Here is a 21,042-nt window from a genome sequence, read left to right on the forward strand (position 1 = left end):
GGTGCCAGCCCCGGACAAAGTGATTTAATTGTGCTGGGGTGCAGCCGGGGCCTTGGGCAGTTTTAAAACTCCCCAGGTGGTCCCCATGTGCAGCCCAGGTTGAGGCTTGTGGCCGTGGAGGCTCTGTGGAGATCCTGTCTCCCCCCAGCCTGCTACGATCTAAGCATGTCAGCCCTGGTCCACACATTCACGGGGCAACAAGTGACAGGTTGCCAAATGGCTGGAATCGGGGTTTGTTATGTTTGTCACATCCTCTGCTTGGTGTTCACAGTATGCACAAGACATGCCTTAACATTCTAGAATATGGTGGCACAGGAGTCACACTGAGGCAGGGTTCTTACCAAAATTCATGGAACCTTAGAGCCCCAACTCCTGCTTCAACCACAGCAGCACCACCTCATGCTTGTTTAATACCGCGGGCTCCTATGTGAGATTCCCATGGGTTATAGAATTCTGCCACTTAAAGGAAGGCTCAACAATGTCCATCTCCTCCGTTCTATAGGGAAGGAAGCCAAGGCTCAGGGAGGGAACATGACTTCCTCAGGATCACATAAGAAGAGGAGAGGTCCTCTGACTTCATAGCAAGGTCTCCTCTAGTCCTGGGGACTAGGGAAACATGAGCCACCACCTTGGCCTTTTATCTCCTGAGCCTTGGGAGTCTCTGAAGTGCCAGGCTGGGCGTGTGTGGGGATACCTACACTGGTGGAGGGTGACTGTGAGCTTAGGGACACGACTGGTGTGAGCCCTTCAAGGCTGGTGGCCAACCGGGACTTGGGCAGCTTAGTTCCAGCATTGGCCAGCAGAGGGGGCTGTAACCGAGGCTTGGCTGCTGCAGGACCGGCTTCAGCCAGAGTCGGGGGAGAATCTGGGCTATGGATGGGGGTCCACAGTGGTGGCTGGGTGAAGCTCTCTCTGAGGGACACTTGGCGCCATTCCACAGAGAGCCCTGGAGGACCGAGACTTCACGGTCGGGGATGTTTACAAGGAGGAAGCCCCTCTGCAGCGGGCAGGCACCCTCCTGACAACATGGCCTCCCAGCAGTACTTTCACAGGGTACTTGTTTCACCTTGACCTTGGGCTTGGGACACTGGCAGACCCACTCCCTGCTCTAGGCCTCACTGCCCCTGTCTTCAGCTTCTCCGGGCTCCCACAGCCAGAGAGACCAGGAGGAAATGGATGGGGAGTGTGGTCCTGGCCTGGTCAGTGTCCATGCACAGCAGGCCCCCTCAGCACCTGAAGGAGACAGCAGGTTTCTGGAAACTTCAGTTGGCGCTGGAGCACAGAGCAGCCCCTTCCTCAGCTCCCACTGGGGTATGTGGGACAGAAGGCCTGCCTTAGGGTCCTGCAAAAGAGGGGCTCTGCTTAATGCCCCCTGGGGCTCCCGGCCTGCATGCTAACTATGGAGACGAAGGGGGAGCTGCTCTGGCCGGGAAACAATGAGGGCTTTTTTGAGAGACAATGTGCCCAGGTGGAGATGATAAAAATAATGATGGTACCATTTATTGAACACCTGCTATCTGCTCATCAGTGACAAGTGATTTACATATATATTGCTAATCCTCTCACCAAACTAGATATAATTAGCCCCATTTTACAAACAAGCAACTGAGGCTCAGAGATGAAATAACCAGCCTGAGGTTGCCTGGTCTCCCCCCTCCTCCAGAGTGTCGAGCCCAGTGGAGGAGGCTGCAGCTAGGTCCTCTGAACGCACAGACTGATGTGGGCAGGGAGAGCGGTGATCTGGAAGGAACCCCACACTGGCAGCCTCCCTGAGCCAGCTGCTGATACCAGCCCCTGCTTTGCTTTCCAAAGAAATCTGTGTTGGCGGTTGGGGAGGTGCGGGGTGGGGGGAGGGGGCTGGCAAAAGCAAATGACCAAGACCAGGAGACCTGGGTGCCACTTCAGTATGTGACACCCTGGGTAAGTCTTTTCTCTGGGTCTCAACTTTCTGATCTGTAAAATGGGAGCACACTTACTACCTCGCCTGGCTCAGGTCTCAGGTCGTGGTGGGGATCTAATGATAGAAAGCACCTGAAACCACTCTGAAGTCTACAGATGGCTGGATAACAACCACTTCCACTGACTGGAGGCCTTCACCCGTGCCCGGCACAGTGAGTGTGTCACACTCATCACCTCGCTCTTCTCTAGACCTTATGTGGTTCGGGAAATGAGCCACATTTTGTGGTCGGAGAAGCTGCGGGCAGGGCTGTAACTGCTCTAAGTCATACAGGAGCAGAGGAAGGGTTCGATCCGGGTCCTCTGAGGTCCCAGCCTCTCACCCCTTTCCTCATCAGTGCAGGTGGTCCCGGGGGTGGGAAGGGTGGGGCAGTGCTGAGCTCCCTCTAGAACCTGCTGGGCCGAAGCAGAGTGCCAGGCAAGGTAGGTGTGCAGGGCCATTGCCCCTGTATCTGCCCCAGCCTGAGGGTGCCCTCCTGACTCCTCTGTATGGACTTTTGACTAAAGCAGATCTGAGAGTGACACTGACTTCCTGGGTGGCAGCAGAGGGAGGGGTGGAACAGTGAAACTGAGCAAAAGACGTCGCTCAAAGAGCTGGGAGTACACGGGGAGTGCACATCCACGGGCATGTGTGTGCACACACACACGCAGGAATGGGTACTTGTACATGCACACACATATACACACATGCACAAGCACACCTAAACGCACGTACATGCATACAACCCCATGTACACATAGATGCATGCGGGTAATCCATGTGCACACACACACACCCACGTGCACACACAGAGGGTGCATGCACATACCTGAGCCCACACTCACACTCCTCCCAGGTCTCTTACAAGTTCAAGTTGTCCCCCAGGCCCCCAGGCATTTTCCTTCATCTTTTCTGGGGAAGAGAGTGACCATGTGATTCATTCCTGGCTGCCAAGGGCAAGTGGCGAGAAGAGGAGGGGAGGAGAGGGCAGGACAGGGCATGGGTGTGCAGAGGGTCAGTGATTTGTGATCTCTGCCGATGGGAGAGGGGTTCAGAACTCTTCCAAACAACCCCCTCTCCTAATCCGCGCTCCCACTCACCTGCAGACAGGCCACCCCGATGCCCACTGCCCCCATGAGCAGCAGGTGGTCAGCCAGGAACTGCTCCAGCTTGCTGACGCAGCCTCCCTGTAAGGTAACGGTAGGTCACGCACGCCGGCGTGAAGTAGGCGAGGCTGCAGAGGGAAGGGCTGGCCGGTGCTGCACCCCCCCCCCCCCCACCCGCTGAGGGCAGGCCAGAGGCTTAATGGGCCTGCTCCAGCCTTTCAACTGCCCACAGGCTTCTCGGGTGATCCAGGGGCATGCCATGATGTCTCAGAACCTCCCACCAGCAGCTGCTTGTCCCCAAGCTGCTTCGTGGAGACCACTGACAGCCCTGTGAGGTCTCACGGCCAATGAAAAAGCGTGTTCTGCTTCTCCCTGCCCCTCTGCCTGAGCCTCCCATTTGGGGTGGGGTGGGGTGTGCTCTGCATGCCTCAGCTGGAGCTTGGGCGCTCACCTCCACCTTGTAGATGTTGGAGGGATGGGCCCGCTGCCCACAGCGGGCCACCACCGTCTTGCAGCAGCTGTCCGGCACCCGGCGGCCCTCGGCCTCCTGAGACAGGATGTAAGCGCTGTGCTGCCAGTCGGCGGAGCTGTTACTTCCACAGCACTTGAACTAGAGGGACAGAAGGAGGTGAAGACCTGGCAGGAGGCTCCTCTGGTCCCTCGGTGTCAGGGCTGCAGGACTCGTTATTCAAATACTAACTCAAGCACAAATAGGGATTTGTTCTCCCTGCGAATTTTCCCCTTTGCCTGTTTTGAGCAGGGAGCTGGCCTTTTGGGGGCCCTTCTCTCCAGGCAGGTGCAGAAGCTGGCTGCAAGACACCTGATGGCTACCTTCTATCCATGCAAGTCCTTTAAGGAGATTATGCTGGGCGTCCTGACAGCAGGGAGAGTCTCTGAGAAGATGGGTGGGGAGATAGATGGAGGTGGGTCCCTGAGAGAGTGGGGCTGTATACCCCGGGGAAAGCTCACACCACATGGGGGTGTTTTCCTGGTCACCCAGCGAGGCAGGACCCCAGGAACAGGGACCCAGCCTTGCCAGAGGTTCCTGGACCCTCATTCAGACCCTGAAGCCTCAGAGCCCACAGACCTGCAGGGAAGGACACAGAGAGTGTCCCAGAGCCACAGTGTGGGCAGATCAGTGTTGACCAAGTGGTGGAGTTGGCGCTGGGTAAGACCTGGGTCATCTGTGCCACTCCAGAGCAGGAAAGTGCCAACCCAGGTCTCCAGTGATGCAGACACAACAGGACACTGGTTATCTCTTGCCCGTGAGTTGAGGGACTGAGAATCCAAGTCCCCGTGTAAGCCACACAGGCAGCTGTTTTGAGACTGTCTCTGGTGTGTGGAGGTGCAGGCCGGGTGGGAGGTACGTTCAGTACAGTTAACAGGTATTTGATAGGCACCTACTATGTGCCAGGAGTGAAGCTAGCACTGGGCTCACACATGAGTAATATGGTTCCTGGTTTTCTGAAGCTTCCCAGTGACTACAGCTTAGTAGGGGAGACATCGGGAGCTGTGTGGAGCTCAGAGGAGGACGGGGCTAGTGGAAAGGTCCCACAAGGAAGAGGAGGAGGCAGGAGGCAGGCAGAACAGGACAGCACATGGAGCCAGGAACAGCACAGTGTGTGCTAGGTGTCATGTGGGATTATACTGCGGTGTGTCCCCGGGCAGGTTATCTAGCCTCTCTGGGCTTCAGTTTCGTCACATGTAAGTGGGGCTCAGGAAGCCTCTCCACACCGCTCTGTGTGAAGACGGCAAGAGGCAATTCTGTGAAGCCCTGAGAAGCGAGCCCTGCAGGGGTGAGCAGTTAGTGACACCCTCTATGCTACAATCGTTTTGTGAATGCAGGCATGTAGGTGTCATTTACATACTGGGGTGCAGCCCGCAGCCCAGATGCTGGCCTTGGCCTGAAGCCACTGCCTTCTCAGGGCTGCTTCCTCATGCCTAGGATGCGGGCCTGGGCCCAGGCTCCCTCGTGCCCCTCTGGTTCTAACTGTTGCTGGCATGTGTGAGGTCGTGCCCACATGCTCAGGTGCCCATGGAGGAGGCCTGGGGCAGTGACAGATAGTGGCTCCCAGCTGTGCCCTTTCTCATGCTGTTCCCTACTCTCTGACTGCCCCTCCCATCCTTTCTAACTAGGCAAACCCAGGCCCTCCTTCCTGCTTCCCCCCTTGGCCTTCCCAGCTCTGTTCTCCACTCAGAGGGTCCTCCCAGCCTAGCACTGACTGCATGTGTTGGGCTCCCCAACTAAGGCCCCAAGGGCAGGGATTCAGGCTCAGTGCCTCATGTGGGAGGCCCTAAAAATGCAGACTGAGCTTTGGGCTGACCAGCAGGGTATGTGTGGGCTAAGCGTGTGGGTGTGGATGTGTGTACCTATGTGTACATGAGTGCCCTCAGCCACTATCGCAGAGCACAAGAGACCCCGCTGCACAGAGCCTACTGGGATCCAAGCCAGTCTTGGGGAGACGGAGAAGGTGCCTCCCCAGCTGAGCTAAGATGCTAACCTCTACTCCACTCACTGGCCTGGTATTCCTGGCAGAAAGACCAAGGCCTCGGGCCGAGGGTGGGGTCTGTAGATACAGGATAGAGCAGAGACCACAGGCTAAGGTGGCAGGGAGAAAGGGGACCAGAGTGGGCCGGTAGAGCTTCCTCAAATTTTCAGATGTGAAACCATCAGGATCCTGGAGTCACACTGTTCGACAGAACTTTCTGCAATGATGGAAATGCTTTATATCTGTCCTGTGCAATTCGGTGGCACTAACCATCTATGGCTATTGGGCACTGGAATGTGGCTAGTGACTGAGGAACTGAATTTTGTAATGTAAATTTAACTAGCTGCACATGGCTAGTGGCTACCATACTGCACAAGGCAGGTCTGGGGGCCATTTGTCCCTTCCCTACTTCTGGCAGGACCACGGGCCTCACTGAAGGGGTCTGCTGAGCCTCTTCTTGGCGGGACCACCTTCTGGGCTCACAACTGGGAAGTTCTTGCAGCAGTCTGGCTGAAATAGCTCTGTCTGTTACAGTTCACTAGTACGGGACCTCAACTGTCAGCCCCCAGAGGAGGAAGAAGACAGCCCTGCTGATGGAAGGAGCCCAGATCCCGGCCAGGAGAGTTCTTCTCCTGACACAGCCAGCTTCCTGCCCGCAAGGGCCCTAGGGGTGGGACCTGGAGGAGGCAGTCAAGGGGGCCGTGGTGGGGCCAGGGCACAGGAGGAAGAAGGAAAGGGCCAGGATTCAACTTGCCCTTTTCATGGTGGCGGGGACTTCTGCATACGCGATGGTACTGAATGATCAACACGCACACTGAGGCTTTGTTTTGGAGGCAAATGAAGCTCAGAGAAGGTAAGTAACCTGTCCTCGGTTACAAAGACAGGAAGGGACAGAGTCGGAATTTGAATCTGCTTGGCCTTCAAGCCCAGGGGGCGGGTGCTTACATCCTGCTGGAGACGGTCTACTGAGGTTGTGATGTCCGCGGCTCCCGGCTGCCTGTAGTTCTCAGCCAGCGTCCGGGTCAAGTGCTGTTTCAGTTCATCACTGAGCTGGAGAGAGTGGAGAGGGAAGGTGGCATCAGCAGAACCACTCACCCTGGCCTCGTTCTCCAGGCCCGCTCCAAAGCCAGGCCAGCTAGCCTCGAGCACCACGGACTTGGAATGGTGTGAGGGCAGAGGTTCCCCAGCGTAATGGGAGCGTCGTAGGAGACCGCTCAGAACACAGAGTTCGTGGAGAGATGTTGTAAAAGCTGGGGCCAGGCAGGTGATGGACAGAACTGAGAGGCAGGCCGGGGAGGGGATGGCTCAAAGCTGGTGGGAGGGCAATGAGGCTGGGCACAGGGGGTGCTTTTAAATAAATATATTTTTCTCATTTTGATTATGAGGTGACATTCACAATATTTACAGTTGTTATCCTATGGGCACCCATCAGTTGTACGGTGCTGCCTTAAAACAACCAGTGCAGGCATCTGTCTCACCCTGGTCATGACCTCAAACCCCTGGTTCACAGCAGCCAGTGGGAGGAGACCCGACAGGCTACTTCATCCTTGTCTGCAGCAGGCAGGCAAGGCCCGGTGCTGTCTTCATAGTCTGGCAGGTAGCCCCGGCCCCAGCCTTTCTCCTTGGATGCCCACCTGCTAGGTTCATCCTCTATCTCTGCTTAGGAGGGGAGAGAGACCACCCCACCTCCCACGGGGCATTCCCACTCCCCAGCCCCCATGCCAAATAAGTCAGCATCAACAGATAGGGCAGAGAATTGCTGGAAGCCAGACAAGAAGTAGGACCCAGGTATACTGAGGATTGTTGGGGCCAGGGACATGAGACCTCCCTCTGTGTCACTGCTGAGCTTTAGCTCCCCCATGCCTCTGCACCCCGCCCCACACTGTTGCCTCCAGGGCAACAGGGGGCACCGATGGGGAATGCAGGAAGAGGGTCTACTCACCCTCTGGTAGTACATGTGGGCCAGGACCCCTGCCACCAGCTCCACGAGGAAGATCACCAGCAACAGGCAGAAGTACTAGGAGCAAGGAGGAAGGTGGTCACCACGGGGATCAGGCCTGGGTAGGCACACAGTGCTCCGGGACAAGTCTTCCCAAAGCAGTAGGGGAGGCAGGGCGACCTGCCAGGACCCCATCACCCACCCATACCATCTTCCCCCTCTTCCCGGCAGCTCTGGGCATGCTCACCTCTCCCAGCTGCTGGCACGGAGTTCCCCACTCACCCCCTCACCCACTGGGCTTCTGTCAGTGTGTCAATCCATCCATCCATCCGATACTTATTAAATACCTGCTACATGCCAGGTATCGTAAGTAAGACGGTTACCGCCCTCAAAGTTATTGGTGGTGGGGGTATAGGTAAGTGATTACAATGCTGTGTTACAAATGTTACTATGGGGCAAGACCTAGGTGGGGGGGAGGGCAGTCAGAGAAGGCTTCCTGGAGGAGGGGACACCTGAGTCCTTGAAGGATGAGCTACCAGGTGGAGAAGGCAGGAAGCATGTGCCAGGCAGAGGGGAGAGCCCTGTGTGAAGCCTGGAGAGTGCAGAGGGCGTGGGGTGTCCGAGTTCTGGGAGTGGAGAGAGCTGAAGAGCCTGGGAGGGTAGGGGTGGCTGGGCAGCGACCAAGGCTCAGGAAATAGCAAAGGCAGTGCCCTGCGAAAGGCATCGGTGTGTTTTCCAGGCCTTCACGGCCCTGCAGGGGTTTCTAAATTCCTGACACAACTACTGCCTGGCCTCCTCCAGACTCGGGGCCCGCTCTGCACGCTTCACAGCCTGCCGGCTGCGTTCCTGGCTGTGCTCTCTCTGCCGTGACCTCCCTCCTAGTTTTAGTCAGGAGGCTCCGGGACACTGCTCCATCCTGGTGTGTTCTTGTGGGGGCCCACAGGTCAAAAATGCATTGTCAGACCCACGTGGCTAGGAGGGCATGGCAGGGGTGGGGGTGGTGGTGGAGAGGAAGCAGGCTCTAGGCAGGGAAGAGGGAAAGAGGGAGTGGGGAGAGGAGGCAAAGCAGTGGGGTGCTGCTGCCTGAAATTAGCCCCCTCTGGGGAAGCCTAGCCCCCCTCCCCATGAGCAGTGGTTGGTGTTGCCCCCCCCCCCCCCCCCAGGTACCGCCCATCTGCCTGGCTATAGTCATTCAAATCACTGGATTCCAGGGAATGTTCAGCCTGTGCCTGAGCTCTGAAATTCCAGGGCTCTTCAGCAGGGGTAGGGATGCAGCAGGAGGGCATGGGAATGGGAAAAAGGCGCAGGGCAGGGGCCATAGGGCCAGTTCAGAGGCGACGTGAGTCCCTGAGGCCTTGCCTGACTACCTCCCAGAGCCCAGCATGGGGCCTGGCAGGGGCAGGACTTAAACACAGGGGGAGGAGAAGGTATTCCTTTTCATGAAGATCATGAAGAACATTCCATCCGGGGACAGGGCTTCCTTTTGAGTTACATGAACTGTGCACCTACCCCACGGCCATCTTATTGAGCCCACGGTCTGCCAGGCTCAGAGCGGCCCACCATCAGGAACGAGGGAAGCTTTCCCGTCTCTGAATCATGGTGGCTGCCCTTATCATCTGTGGGGCCCAAGGCAAGAGTACAAATGGAGGTTCCTGGTTTGCCCTTCCCCACCTACCCCGGGCTCAATGCCATACAAGGAAAGGCCTCTGGCCTGCATGTCCAAGCTCAGTCCATGCACGGCCAGGATCAGGCACCCCCTGGCCATCCCTGGATGACGATGCACAGAAGGCTGGTGTGGTGGCGTGTGGGGGACACAGCAGCCTCGTCACCCTGTGCAGGCTCTGAATGGAGACTCAGGCTGTCTGCGAGCTCCTGGGCACCCGGATCAGGTCTAGAAGTGGGGAAGGGAGTTGCAGATCCCACGATGGCACACTCCCTGGGCCTCATTGACTTTTTATGCCACGGGGAGGGGTCTGGAGTGTTCCATGTGCCTGGGACTAGGGAGGGTGTGGGATGGTATCCAGGTGAGGCAGGGGGCTGGCAAGGGGTCTGTGGATGGGCCCTCTGCTTGCTGAGCCTCTGAGATATAGGGCCTGGAAACCTGAAGAACGGTGGCGGAAGTCAGCTGACTCAGGTTTGAGTTGGGCTCTGCCACTTCCAGGCTCTGGATGGGCAGCCTGGTGTGAGTTACAAAAACGTGCTCCCATGAGAACATGTGGCTGAATTCTGACCTTCCTCAGGCCCCGTACAGGACGCAGCATCTGGGGCCATATGCAGTGGCTGTGCCTGTGGGACTGAGCCTGTGGGTGGGCATAATGGCATCACAGCAGTTCTGCCTATCCCGAGGGGCTGAAAGGACCCAAAGGGAGGGGATTCCACTTCACGGTGGTCTGAGCTGCTTCCTGCTCCCGGAGCCTGTGCGTGACCGCATGAGGTGAGCCAGGCTTGTCAGCCAGCTGCAGGCGCAGTGGCCTGGGCCAGTCCCTCTGACAGCCCCCAGCAGCTTTGCGGACATCCTGACTCGGCCGCCCATCCTGCTCGCTCCAAACTGCCCTCCGCTCCCCCGACCCTGCTACCCTGAGGCCGACTCTCCTCCTGCCACACGGGACCCTGCATGCAGTGACTGCCGGCTGGATGCTCCCAGGCTCCCTAGGTGCGCCCCATGTGCCTTCTGTGGTGTGGCCGGAAGACGTGAAGGAGCCCGTGACTGAACGGGAGGATGCAGGCCCCTGGCGGCTGGGAGGGCAGCATCTCGGTGTCTTGGCACCTTCCCTCTGGGGGGGCGGGAGAGGCTCTTCTCCCGATCGCTGATCACCCATCACCGATCACCAGGGGCTGTCAGCCGAGAGTCACGCGGGCTGGTAGTCATGAAGACTTGGCAGTGTCGTGCTGCTCCCCCGGGACGTCACTGCCGCCGTTGCTATTGACACTGGGCTGGGAGGAGGGTTGATGGGAAGGGAGAGAAACTGAACCACATCCCTGATGTAATGGCAGCCTAAATTAGTACATGCCAGCCCCTCAAAACGGTTTGGAGGCATCAGACAGGCTCCCCAACCTGACGGAGTTGTCAGGAGCAGGGAGAGTGCTGCCTCCAGCTGTTCAGAGGCCCTTGGGAGGGAAGTGAGGGCCAGGCGGGGGCTTTGGGGGACCGACGCGGGGTGCCAGGGAGTGGACTGGCTGGGTGCTCGGTGGGCATGGGTGCAGCTTCGGTGGCAGGAGGGCTGTAGGTATGTGACTCACCCGGGCGGGGGTGGCCCTGAATCACAGCTCCAGTGCGACAGTCCTCGGGGAAGCAGGCAAAAGGTTGTGCTCGCTGGGATCCCCCTGCGCCGAGGGGCCTGGCAGCCCTGCCTCTGGGCAGTGGGGCCAGGCTGGTGGGGGGCTGCCACGTGACACAAGTGCCTCGCCTCTGCTGCTCCACCTTTTTCTTTACCAAGCCTTCCTGATGTCCAGCCAAATCATCCCAGTACTCCTACGGCACAGGCTAGCTGGCCGCCAATCTGCAAAGCACTCCTTCTGTTCCTGCACACGGTTCCCTAAACACCGCCCAAGCCTTCCAGCCTCCATGTATCTGCCCTCAGTGTTCCCCTGCCTGTCCCTCTATCACCGGGCTCGGTCATGGCCTCCACGAAGCCGTCCCTGGGTCCGCAGTAGGTGCCAAGCGCCCCCGTCCACGCGCCTACAGTGCTGCACCTGCCTCCACCTTCTGACACAACTTTCAGCGCGGCTCCTTCTCCTCGACTAGACTCAGAGCTGCCCCTGTGCCCTCCCCTCTGTCTGCCACACTCTTCCTCACGGGCTGGCTGAGTGACGTATCCTTACCTACTGCTCTGTAGAGGTTATCATTGCCTCAGATGTTGTGACCCCGTCTCCCCAGAATGACTGTGAGTTTCTGGGGAACAGGGACCACATCTCAGGTTCTTCTGGCCTCAGTGCCTGGTACGGTGTTGGGTCTAGAGGCATGCTCAGTAAACATCCCAGATGAAGACCTGTGAGTGCACATCTTAATACGCATGCCGTGAGTTGAAGGGAACTGGCTGAAGCTGGCAGCCCCAGGCTTGGGGGCAGGAGTTTAACCTTGTTCTGATGTGTGGGTGGTATGGAATTATTACTGTGGTTTAATTTATACCACTGGTTCCCAATCTAGCATGGTTTTTCCCCCAGGGGACATTTGGCAGTGTCTGGAGACTGTTTTTTATTGTCACCACTGGGGTAAGGAATGCTACTAGTGGGTAGAGGCCAAAGATGCTGCTGAACGTCCTACAGTGCCCAAGTCAGGCCACCTGGCAAAGGATGATCTGGGCTAAAATGTCACTAGTGCCAAGGTTGAGGAACTGATTTGCACATTTAACTTCAGATTCTGAGGCCGCTGCTGGGACTTGACTTGCATAGGATTTCCCCTATTCACTATGGGAGATGTGAAAAAGAAGATCTGAGGAAGGTGGTCTAGTTCCTGAGAAGCCTGAAACTGAACACAGACAGAAACATGTGAGGCGGTTACTGTGTACCTGCCTCTGAGGGCACTTTGTGGCAGGAAGCTGCTCACCCTGACTCTAGGGAGGATCAGTGAAGCCAACAGTGCTTGGGATCAGCAGCTATTATAGGGATGTGATGGGCCCAGGTGCACCCTGGGGTAGTCAGTGAATTTCTTGGTTCTTGATAGCACTGTTTCCTGAAGCTGCTAGGTACCTACTGGCTTGCCCAGGCTTCCCTGGGCTAAGGAGGGATGTGTTGCCCTTGCCTGTAGGAAACATGAAAACTGTCCTATTTGAATGAAAGCCAAGATTTCCTGGGCCCTGTGCTGTGTAGGGCCCATTCTCTACCAACAGAGCCCACTACTCTCATGAATGGGCTGCCAGAATTCCTGGACTACAGCTGAAGAGGTATGCCTAGCTTGCTTCTCAACAGCGGTAAAAATGTAGTTTTCCTATAGTGAGAATAGTGGTAAAATAGCCCTTCCACAAAAAAGGGGGTGGGGGGGAGAAATTAACCCCTCCTTGGCAGCATCAGTGCCTCACTCATGGCCCACAGTGCAAACGGTGGGCGCTCCATGACAGTAATGGCCAAGGTTTGCCAGCTCTCCCCAGGTGCCGGCCCCTCTGGTGAGCACGTCTCATGACAGCTCCCAACCACCCTCGGAGATGAGCATAGCATTACTCATCATGTTGCCGTGTGAGCACCGACATTAGCCTCGTCGTAACCATGAGGCACATGCATGGAGAGGCGAAGCCGTTTGCGGTCACATGGCAAGAGCATGGCTGAGTCCAGCTGAGTCCAGAAACCAAACTCAGGGATTCCAGCGGCATAACTCTGTGCACTTACTTGCTGGGTGCTGTCATGCCCACTACAGAGCAGATGGCTGGGTGGGTGGGCTCCCTGAGAGCACTTGGGGTGGCTGTGGTTAGGGGGATCCTAGCCTCATCAGATCCTAGAGTCTGCACAGCTGTGCAGCACTCCCCGTGTGTGTGTGTGTGTGTGTGTGTGTGTGTGTGTGTGTGTGCACGCGCAGGGCCCTACACACAAGCGAAGCCTCAGGCCTCCCTGCCTTTGCCCTCTGTGCCCCTGCCTGGGACTCGCTGTCCGGACTGTGTCTGTGTTGCACAGCTGTTAGCCATCAAATTGCAGCTTAGGGGAGGTCTCCCCAAAGCCCTCTCTGTGCCAGAAGTTCCTGACCGTGACCTCATTGCCAACATCCTTCTTTCTGAACCTCTGTCAGACTCCAGGGTCACATGATCGTCCTGCTCCCCAGGACTGTGTGTCCTTTGATCCTTGTTTGCCCTCCTGCTCTGACCTGTATCTTGTTCTGTCTTCACAGTCCCTGGGCACCTTGGTGTGAATTGGACCCACCCTGCCCTAACTCCTCCCTGACCTCCAGCCCCACTTTGGTTTTTGTGACCGGCTGGCCCCTGCACTCAGGGCTGCCCCCGGTCCTTCCAGAAGCAACTACTTAGTCTTGGTCTGATAGAAACCAGGAATGAGACTTCTAAAAAAAGTTCTTATAGCCTCTATCCCCAGAGCTCCCCAGAAGAACTATGCCACTTCGAAATATGCCAAAGTGAACCCTAAATGTACAAGAAACCAGTTTGGTAACAAAGAACGGGACCCAAACATTCATCTTCCCTCTGTACCATCTACCAAAGTTTCTTTTTTTCTTTAATTCTTTAATGGTACAGTTTGAACTAGAACTGAAGTTGGACATTTTCTAGAACTATAGATCCAAAGCAAAGCTGGAACAGCACAGTACTCTCTGAACCAAACCAATACTTTCTTTAATGAGAGGTTCTGCAGGAGCTTTGTGGAAATATATCTCATTGTGACATTAAGGGGATTAATTAGAAACTGCATCTTCAGATGGGCTAATACTGCATGGGGGCAAGCTGAGCTCCAAATAAAGTTTCTGAGGCAGATTCACTGGTACATGATGAGCCCAGGTAACTCAGCTCCGGCTGGTGCCTTCCTTGCAGTACGTTTTAAGAACTTTCTACGATTGGACTTCCTGAATTCCTCACTGGGCTGATTCTGCCACAAAGGAGGGAACCTCGCTGAAGCTCTCCTCCACTACCCCCTCTGCTATTCTGCATAATCAGAGATGGAGACTAAGCCAGAGATGGAAAACTGAGAAGGCTTGGTGCCTAGGAAGGTGAGAATGGGCTGGGGTGAGGGGTGGGAGTCGAGGCACCAGCCCCTTCTCAGAGCAGTGTGGCAGAAGAGGACAGGAGACTCAAGATGCTACCAACATTAAGTTGCAGGGAGAGGGGCGCCTGGGTGGCTCAGTCGCTTGAGTGTCTGAATCTTGATTTCAGCTCGGGTCATGATCCCAGGGTCATGGGAGTGAGCCGTGTTGGGCTCTGTGCTGAGTGTGGAGCCTGCTTGGGATTCTCTCTCTCCCTAAAACTAAAAAAAAAAAAAAAATTGCAGGGAGAAGAGTGCAGCCTGAGGTCCTAGCTTGGCCGTGTATGAGAGGGTTACAGCAGCATGCCGTGGGAGGGTCAGGGAGCTGCCAACAGCTGAGGCTGTTTAAGCGGCAATGACCTCAGGGTGCATTATTTTCTGGCAATTAACCAGTGGCTGGAGGCGGTCAGGACTCAGAGGTGCAGCTGCCGGACTGTTATTGCAGAGAAGAGAGGATGTGGGCTTGAGAGCCTCAAGTTATTCCTGTAACAAGATGTCACTGTTGGAAGGATGAAGGTGACCTCTACCCCGGGGAGCCCCAGCCCAGGGCTCACAGCCCCGGCCAGCTGGCACTCCACCTAGGCGTGCTCTACAGGCCGTGCAGAGGATGCTAGTATGTGTTCTGACTGAAGTCGGAAGTTAATGTTCAGTTCTGGCCCAGGGGATGGGGAGCAGAGGAGTGGACCAGGGCTGGGGTAGTGAAAGCTGGTCGAATCAGTGATGGGAGAGTTGAGGACAGTGGGGCCTGGGGAGGCAGGAGGCATTCAACGGACACATCAAGAGAATGCAGCTGAGGCTGTCCAAAGTCCAAGCCAAAGTGTTTGGGTCCAAAGATCACATTGTGGGTGGGGGTGGGGTCAGGAGGGGAACAGAACCTACAGCTATGAGCCAAAGACAGGAGTCCACTGGATTTCAAGCTAGGGCTGCTAGGAGTTCAGGCCGATGGGCTAAGACAGCAGGATCCAGAGGGGCAGGGGCATGGCCTGCTGGCTGCCAGAAGGAGGGCCAGACTCCTCTCAGGGGCCACAGCCTAGGGATGCCTGAGGGATTTGGGCATGGGGGAAATGGCCGACTGCCGCTGTCATTCGGAAGGACCTAGATGTCCCTGTTGGTGTCTTCTCCCAGGCTGTGGGAGAAATGTGGTGCAGCCCGCAGGCAAATGAGATAGTGCATGGGGCCAGGGTAGAACCAAGGAGGCAACTGGGGACAGGGTTCCCAGCGGTGGTAATTCGAGGACAGGGCTGGCAATGGGGAAGAAGGGAAGGCTGAGCAGGAGAAATCCCTACCAAGCCTGGATGTTAGGAAAAGTCCTGGGGCTCAGAGAGATCAGAGGCTCTGACCAGATGGAAACAGGAATTGAAACCACCCACAGGGTTCTCGGTCTTTTGATACAGGTGTCTTGTGTTCCTCACTAGACTCCAGCCAAGGACTGGGCTGCAGGCCCAATCATGTCTTCCCTTCTTATGCTGCCTTGTGCCCAGCAAAAATTCTGGGAATGTGCTAGAAATGCTTGTTGAGGTTGATGGCAGCCCCATCGATGGCACATGGAGAAGGAGTTGCAGGAAACTGCAGGGAGGAGGTGGAGGGAATTAAGTGGCTGTAAAACCTGTTCCATCTAGAAAGTTGCTGCTACAGGTAGGCAGTGATCATTTAAATCCACTGCAGCCTGAGAAAGGTGCATCTTGAGCCCAGAATGGTGCTGGTCAGAGAAAAGGGGTGTTACACAAGGTGCCCTGGCCTGGGAGTCTGGGTCCAGTGTGCCCCTGTGACAAGATGCTGTGTAACCCTGGGCGAATCACTCACCCTTTCTGGTCCTTCTGCATAAAGTGTAGGGCTTGGATGGGAAAAATGTCTTGGTGCCACAGTTTCATCAGTCTGTGCAGTGTTGGGACCTTGCCTCCTCTGTCCTGGCCTCCTGCTTCCTTGCAGGGACAGTTAGAGGGACACCCTGGTTCCTCTCCAGCCTGTCCTATCTGCTGAGGGGGCCTTCCTCCTTCACCTTGGGGCCAGCCTGTCCTCAGGATGCCACATTCTCTGCTCTCCACCATGTGGCAAGTACAGTGAGGCAGTTCTTAGAAAGGCGTGTACCCCAATCTCAACCACAGCTGAAGGGCTGCTACGGCTTCCAGCTGCAGCTATAAAGCCACATCCTCCAATCACCTTCGTTAGCCGTGGAGATGACCTTTCACTGCCATCTCTCTGCCTCCTGGGCCTTATTTTTCAATGGATTGTAAACTCCCCCAAAACCTCAGTGTGATGTGTGGGGAGACGGAGAAGGGCACCGACTGTCACTGTGGAGGGGGGGGACTTCCCAGGAGGAGCATGTCCAGGCAGCCATCCAGCTACCACTCCCGTCCCCATCCCAGGGACACAGGGTGGCTGTGACTCCGAGGCGTGCCACTACTCCAAGATGGGAACGGGGTGTGGCTCAGAAAGCTCACCTCATCGGTGGGAAGCGGGTGGCTCCTGGTGGTGGTGGGGTTGGGGAACGAACCTCATCAGAACAGGACAGTACCGACGGCCCACAACAGCCTCAGCAGCTCCCTGGGTGGGGCCTTGGGAGGAGGAGACCATCCACTTGGGATCAGTTTTCCTCAGCTGCCAGCCCACTTCTAGGCCCCTTACTGGGTATGTGCTTGTGGAATAAGATTCAATTTAACACCAGTGGGAGGGAAACGTCACTGGGAAGGTAGAAACAGCTGCATGGAGGCATAGCCTTCCAAATAAGTTGGGAAGGGCTATCTGGGGTTCAGATCACCCGTGCCCACAGTCATCAGGGCACACATGGACCATGTCTCCTTAGGTGAGAGGGACGATCTAGCATGTCTATTTCTGTTATGTGGCTAAACTCAGAATCTGCTAAGGAAAGGAAGCAGGAACCGAATGACAAAGAGGCAGTGATCCTGAGCTAAGCTCTTGGATTTGGGATGCAAACAGATGCTGTTTAGCAACCATCCCCTGTCCTCCTGCAACAGAAACACACAGACATGTAAGCATGCACGCACACGTGCACGGTATACACACTCTCTCTCTCTGAGCTCTGAGCCTTGCTCGGGCCACAGCTGGGGGTGGGGACACAGAGAGCCCCCACTACGGGGTGATCATCTACCCGCACATAACTGAGTTGAACTTTCTCCAAATAGGCCAAAAAATTTTCTTTCGTGCACTAACAGAGCTGCTTTCTACCACACTGCCTGCACCTTGAAGCTTGACCTTCACTTCTGAGTGGATCAAGTGACAGCAGCCGGGTAACTGACCCCAGATCTCAAAATGCTTCCCTTTTCACCTGGAATGCAAACCATAGGTCCTGGAGCACAAGAAAGGCAAGTGCCCATTTCCTGTGTTGGAAGCATCCAAAAGGGGGGGGGGGGCGCTGTGCAAGGCTGGCCTGGGACAGTAAACAGGGCCTGGATCAAGACTTGGGTGTTGACTGGGCTTTGCCAGTTCCTGGCTACGTGACCTTAGGCAAGTCTATCTCTCTCTTTGGCTAAGGAGATGGGTGGAGGGTTCATGTCTAAGGCACCTGGCAGTCCCTCCTGCATAGCCCCTGAACTAAGTAAGGCCATTGAGAAGGAAGCTGATGGGAAAGACTTGCTGAGGTCTTGAGGGGAAGAGGGGCCACACTCCACCAGGCAGCTGTGGCTGTCCAGCATACAATAGGCCTTTCCCGAATGAACCCAGCAGGACCCAGCTGGGAGAGGCAGGGTCCAGGCTGACTGTATGGGTCTCCTGAGCAGCCCTCTTGCCTCAAAGCAGACTCCTGACTTCCTGAAGAGCCTTGGCAAGAGTCCTCTTGTCCATTTCCTGCTTCCACTGCACCAGACCATACAGGACCAGGAAAGGCTCTCTTGTTCTGATCGAGAGGAGCTGGGGTTCTCAAAGCCCTGGCTGCAAGATCCATTCTTTTGAAGCATTTAGGCAGCTGACTCATGGGCAGCTGACTCAAAGGTCAAAGTGTTACCAAATGGATGAGGCTATGACCATTCTGGCTGGGTGGCTGATGAACACGAAGGTAATGGGAGGCTGAGAAATGGGCAATGGGAACACACAGTCAACATCCCAACCCCCACCCCGGCTCTGCCCACCACCCCCGCCAGGGAACTGGGGTCCTTCCTCCATTCCCAGCTTCTATCGAGGAAGAAGTTGTAGGGACCCTGGGAGTCATGGCCCTAAGAATAACTCCATTTATTTAGATTCCTTCTCAAAGGAGCTTGGTCATGGTGATGGTGATGTAAACGATAATTATAGCCACATTTTATGATCTTTACATAATGTGGTGACTTATTTCCTAAGCCTCAGAATACTCTCTCATTCTCCACATACCTTACCCCCAGATAAAGACAGGGATAGGAGTGGCCAGGGGTGGCTGAGTGACTTCCCCGAGTCCCAAAGTAAGTTGGGCAGGCAGCGCTACAACTTGCTTTTGAACCAGTCCTTAATTCTAGACCTTACTGCCCTGGACAACCAGCTCCAAAGTGCAATCTGGGGTCTCCTCGTTTTCAAGAATTGGCTCTAGCACTTCTTACTCTTTAATCCATCCCCTAAATGTAAAAGAGCCCCTCACAAAGACCCGTTTAGCCTGAGCTATCCATCATAATCTTCATGTGGCTTAAGATACAAAAGTTTTCAGAGCCCATATTCAAAACTCTAAAAATACCCCTTTCTTTTGATCAAGGTAGCATCTGTCCCGGCCATGGGCCTTAGGCTGAGCTGGCCTGAATTATCTGGCTCCCTCATGCAGCCTTCACTGAAACAGAAGATCTGGTGTGAATAATTTAAACCTCATTCTCTTTCCCCTCTACCGATTTCCCACACCATGCCGGTCGGCATTTCAGCGCCCGCAAAGATGTGCTATTCCTGTCCCTGATAAGTGCTGCCTTCTTGGGAAAGTGACTTTGGGGGCTGCAGAGGTGCCAGGAGGAAGGGCCTGGACCAGGAAGGACGTGGCACTGTGTGAGCTGGACCACGCACTCCGCAAAGTTCTCAGGGAGTGTTTGATGTCTGGCCTCGCCCTTCTCCTGGTCCAGGCTGGACGCACATCATTCGGATGCCTGGTCTTTCGTCTTTCCCTTTTCTCTTTGGGGACCACTTTGTGTAGAGCTAGGCTTGCTGCATTTCTCCTTTGGAGTCTCCTTCAGCCATTAGCTGATGAAAGATTTCAAAAGGAAGTTAGATAAGGAAGCGAAAAAATGAAATGAGAGCAGCAAGGAGCCTCCGGGAACCACAGAACACTTTGAAACTGCCTTAACCACGTCGCTTGCCTCCAAAGGGGGGCCTGGGTTGAGAAATTCCTGCATGTCTCAGCCACCTTCTTGGTTAAACGGTCAGGTGCTCAATAACTCCGGGGCTGACAGGCCAGAATGTGGGTTACTCAGAAGCACTGCTTCACCTGTGTTCTGTCCTTGGGATGGTTCCGTCTTTGGTTCTTTCAGTGGGGGTGGGGGATCAGGGAAAAGCAAAGAGAGAAGACTCCAGGCTTCGAGGTTTGCTGTTTGCTACCGTGCTGTGCTCACACCCCTAGACTTCTGGGCTGGTGATGTGTCCGGTTAGGATGGTGGACCACAGAGGTCAGATGTGTTGTGTCAGTTCTGTTGGGATGAAAGTGAGAGCAGGCAAGGGGCGGGGGGTGGGGCAGAAGGTGGGGCTGAGAAGAAGGAGGGCATCTAGCACCAGCCCGTCCAGCAGTCCCTGTGTTCCCAGCCCTGCCTTGAGGCCCAGGGGGATGAGAAAACCTCTAACTTGTTGACCCTGTGGAGCTCAGAAGGGCGAGCCAAGAGGTAGATGTGCACCGTCCTACAGGCAAGCCTGGCCTTCCAGAAGTCCCCACGTCTTCCCTGCCCAGCCCTGGCTGTGGAGCTTGGTCCCCTCCAGGCGGGCTGTGACTGGAGGCTAGAAGACATCAATTTTCTTAAGGGCTCAGCCTGGAGGGTGGGACAGGCCTGGCTAATGGATGGTATTAAGACAGGAGTGAAGAAGAGGGGCCTGTGGTGTGTGGCTCACAGATCAGAATGCTGTCAGTTACTGACCCTTAGGCTTTCCTTTTGGTCTTTGAGAATGCCAAAAGCTCTTATGATTGGGCCACTCTCCAGAGAAGTCAATAAAGCTGAGTATCCCCCATCAATGCCCATACTCCCCAGTCTAGTGTCTTTAGAGCAGGACCTCTGGAAGGGACCCGATGTCCCTCAAGTTCCCTTCCACATGAGGCATCCTCTGACACACACTGCTCTTTCCATACTATAATGAGAGCAGGGGCCACTCCTGCCGCCCCCTGGTCTCCTGCCCTAGTATTCTGTCTGGGCCCCACGGAGTGCTCCCTCCTGTGCCCACTCAGATCTCTGAGATCACAGGACAGATGCTCTGTGCTGACGTCCACGGGTAGGGAGAATGGCATGTCCCTCTGCCCACATTGCCTCCCGTGCCTCTGCCTCCCACCCTGCTTGGCCTCCCTGTGATGGGGATTCTTGGCGGCAATTCTAACAGACTGGCCTTCCCAGTTCAGCTCCAGCCCTTACTCATTCCACATCTCCAGGGCCAGCTTGCTCATCTGCATGGTGGGGTGAACAATGCCTTCTGAATGGGAGCACTGGCCCGGGAGCCAGACCTAGCTGCTCACTAACACGATGGTCTCCAGCAAATTGTTTAACCCCTCTGTGGCCCAGCTTCCTCACCTGTAAAATGCACACCATAAGAGTAAACACCTCATAGGGCTGGGTGAGGATTAAGCGAGCTAAATTCAGCAGTGTTTAGAACAGCACTCGGTGCACAGAAAGTTCACGAGCATTTTGACTTTGCAGGGCGGCTGTTGTAAGGACAGAGGGAGGTGGCTCTCAAAGAGCCATGCCCATCTGTGTTATAACTGCACGCTGGGGTGGAATGCAGGGGGCTGTCTCCCTGGGCTGT

General features: G+C 55.7%; 1 protein-coding gene across 2 annotated transcripts in view; it reads right to left on the reverse strand.

The window, feature by feature from the left end:
- TSPAN11 (tetraspanin 11) overlaps window positions 1-21,042 on the reverse strand; it is a 70,534-nt gene that overhangs the window by 5,040 nt on the left and 44,452 nt on the right. Inside the window, exons 4-8 of one of the 2 annotated variants that reach the window (XM_030322180.1) lie at window positions 7,474-7,548; window positions 6,477-6,581; window positions 3,494-3,652; window positions 3,037-3,123; window positions 2,783-2,848 (exon numbers count right to left, since the gene is read on the reverse strand). In XM_030322180.1, coding sequence (XP_030178040.1) covers window positions 2,840-2,848; window positions 3,037-3,123; window positions 3,494-3,652; window positions 6,477-6,581; window positions 7,474-7,548 — 435 coding nt within the window. In that variant the 3' untranslated portion in view covers window positions 2,783-2,839. Of the gene's footprint in view, window positions 1-2,782; window positions 2,849-3,036; window positions 3,124-3,493; window positions 3,653-6,476; window positions 6,582-7,473; window positions 7,549-21,042 lie in introns of those variants that run through there. The other variant, XM_030322179.1, reaches the window with a different exon arrangement.

This window comes from Lynx canadensis, chromosome B4, assembly GCF_007474595.2.
Source record: "Lynx canadensis isolate LIC74 chromosome B4, mLynCan4.pri.v2, whole genome shotgun sequence".
NCBI classification, from domain to species: Eukaryota; Metazoa; Chordata; class Mammalia; order Carnivora; family Felidae; genus Lynx; species Lynx canadensis.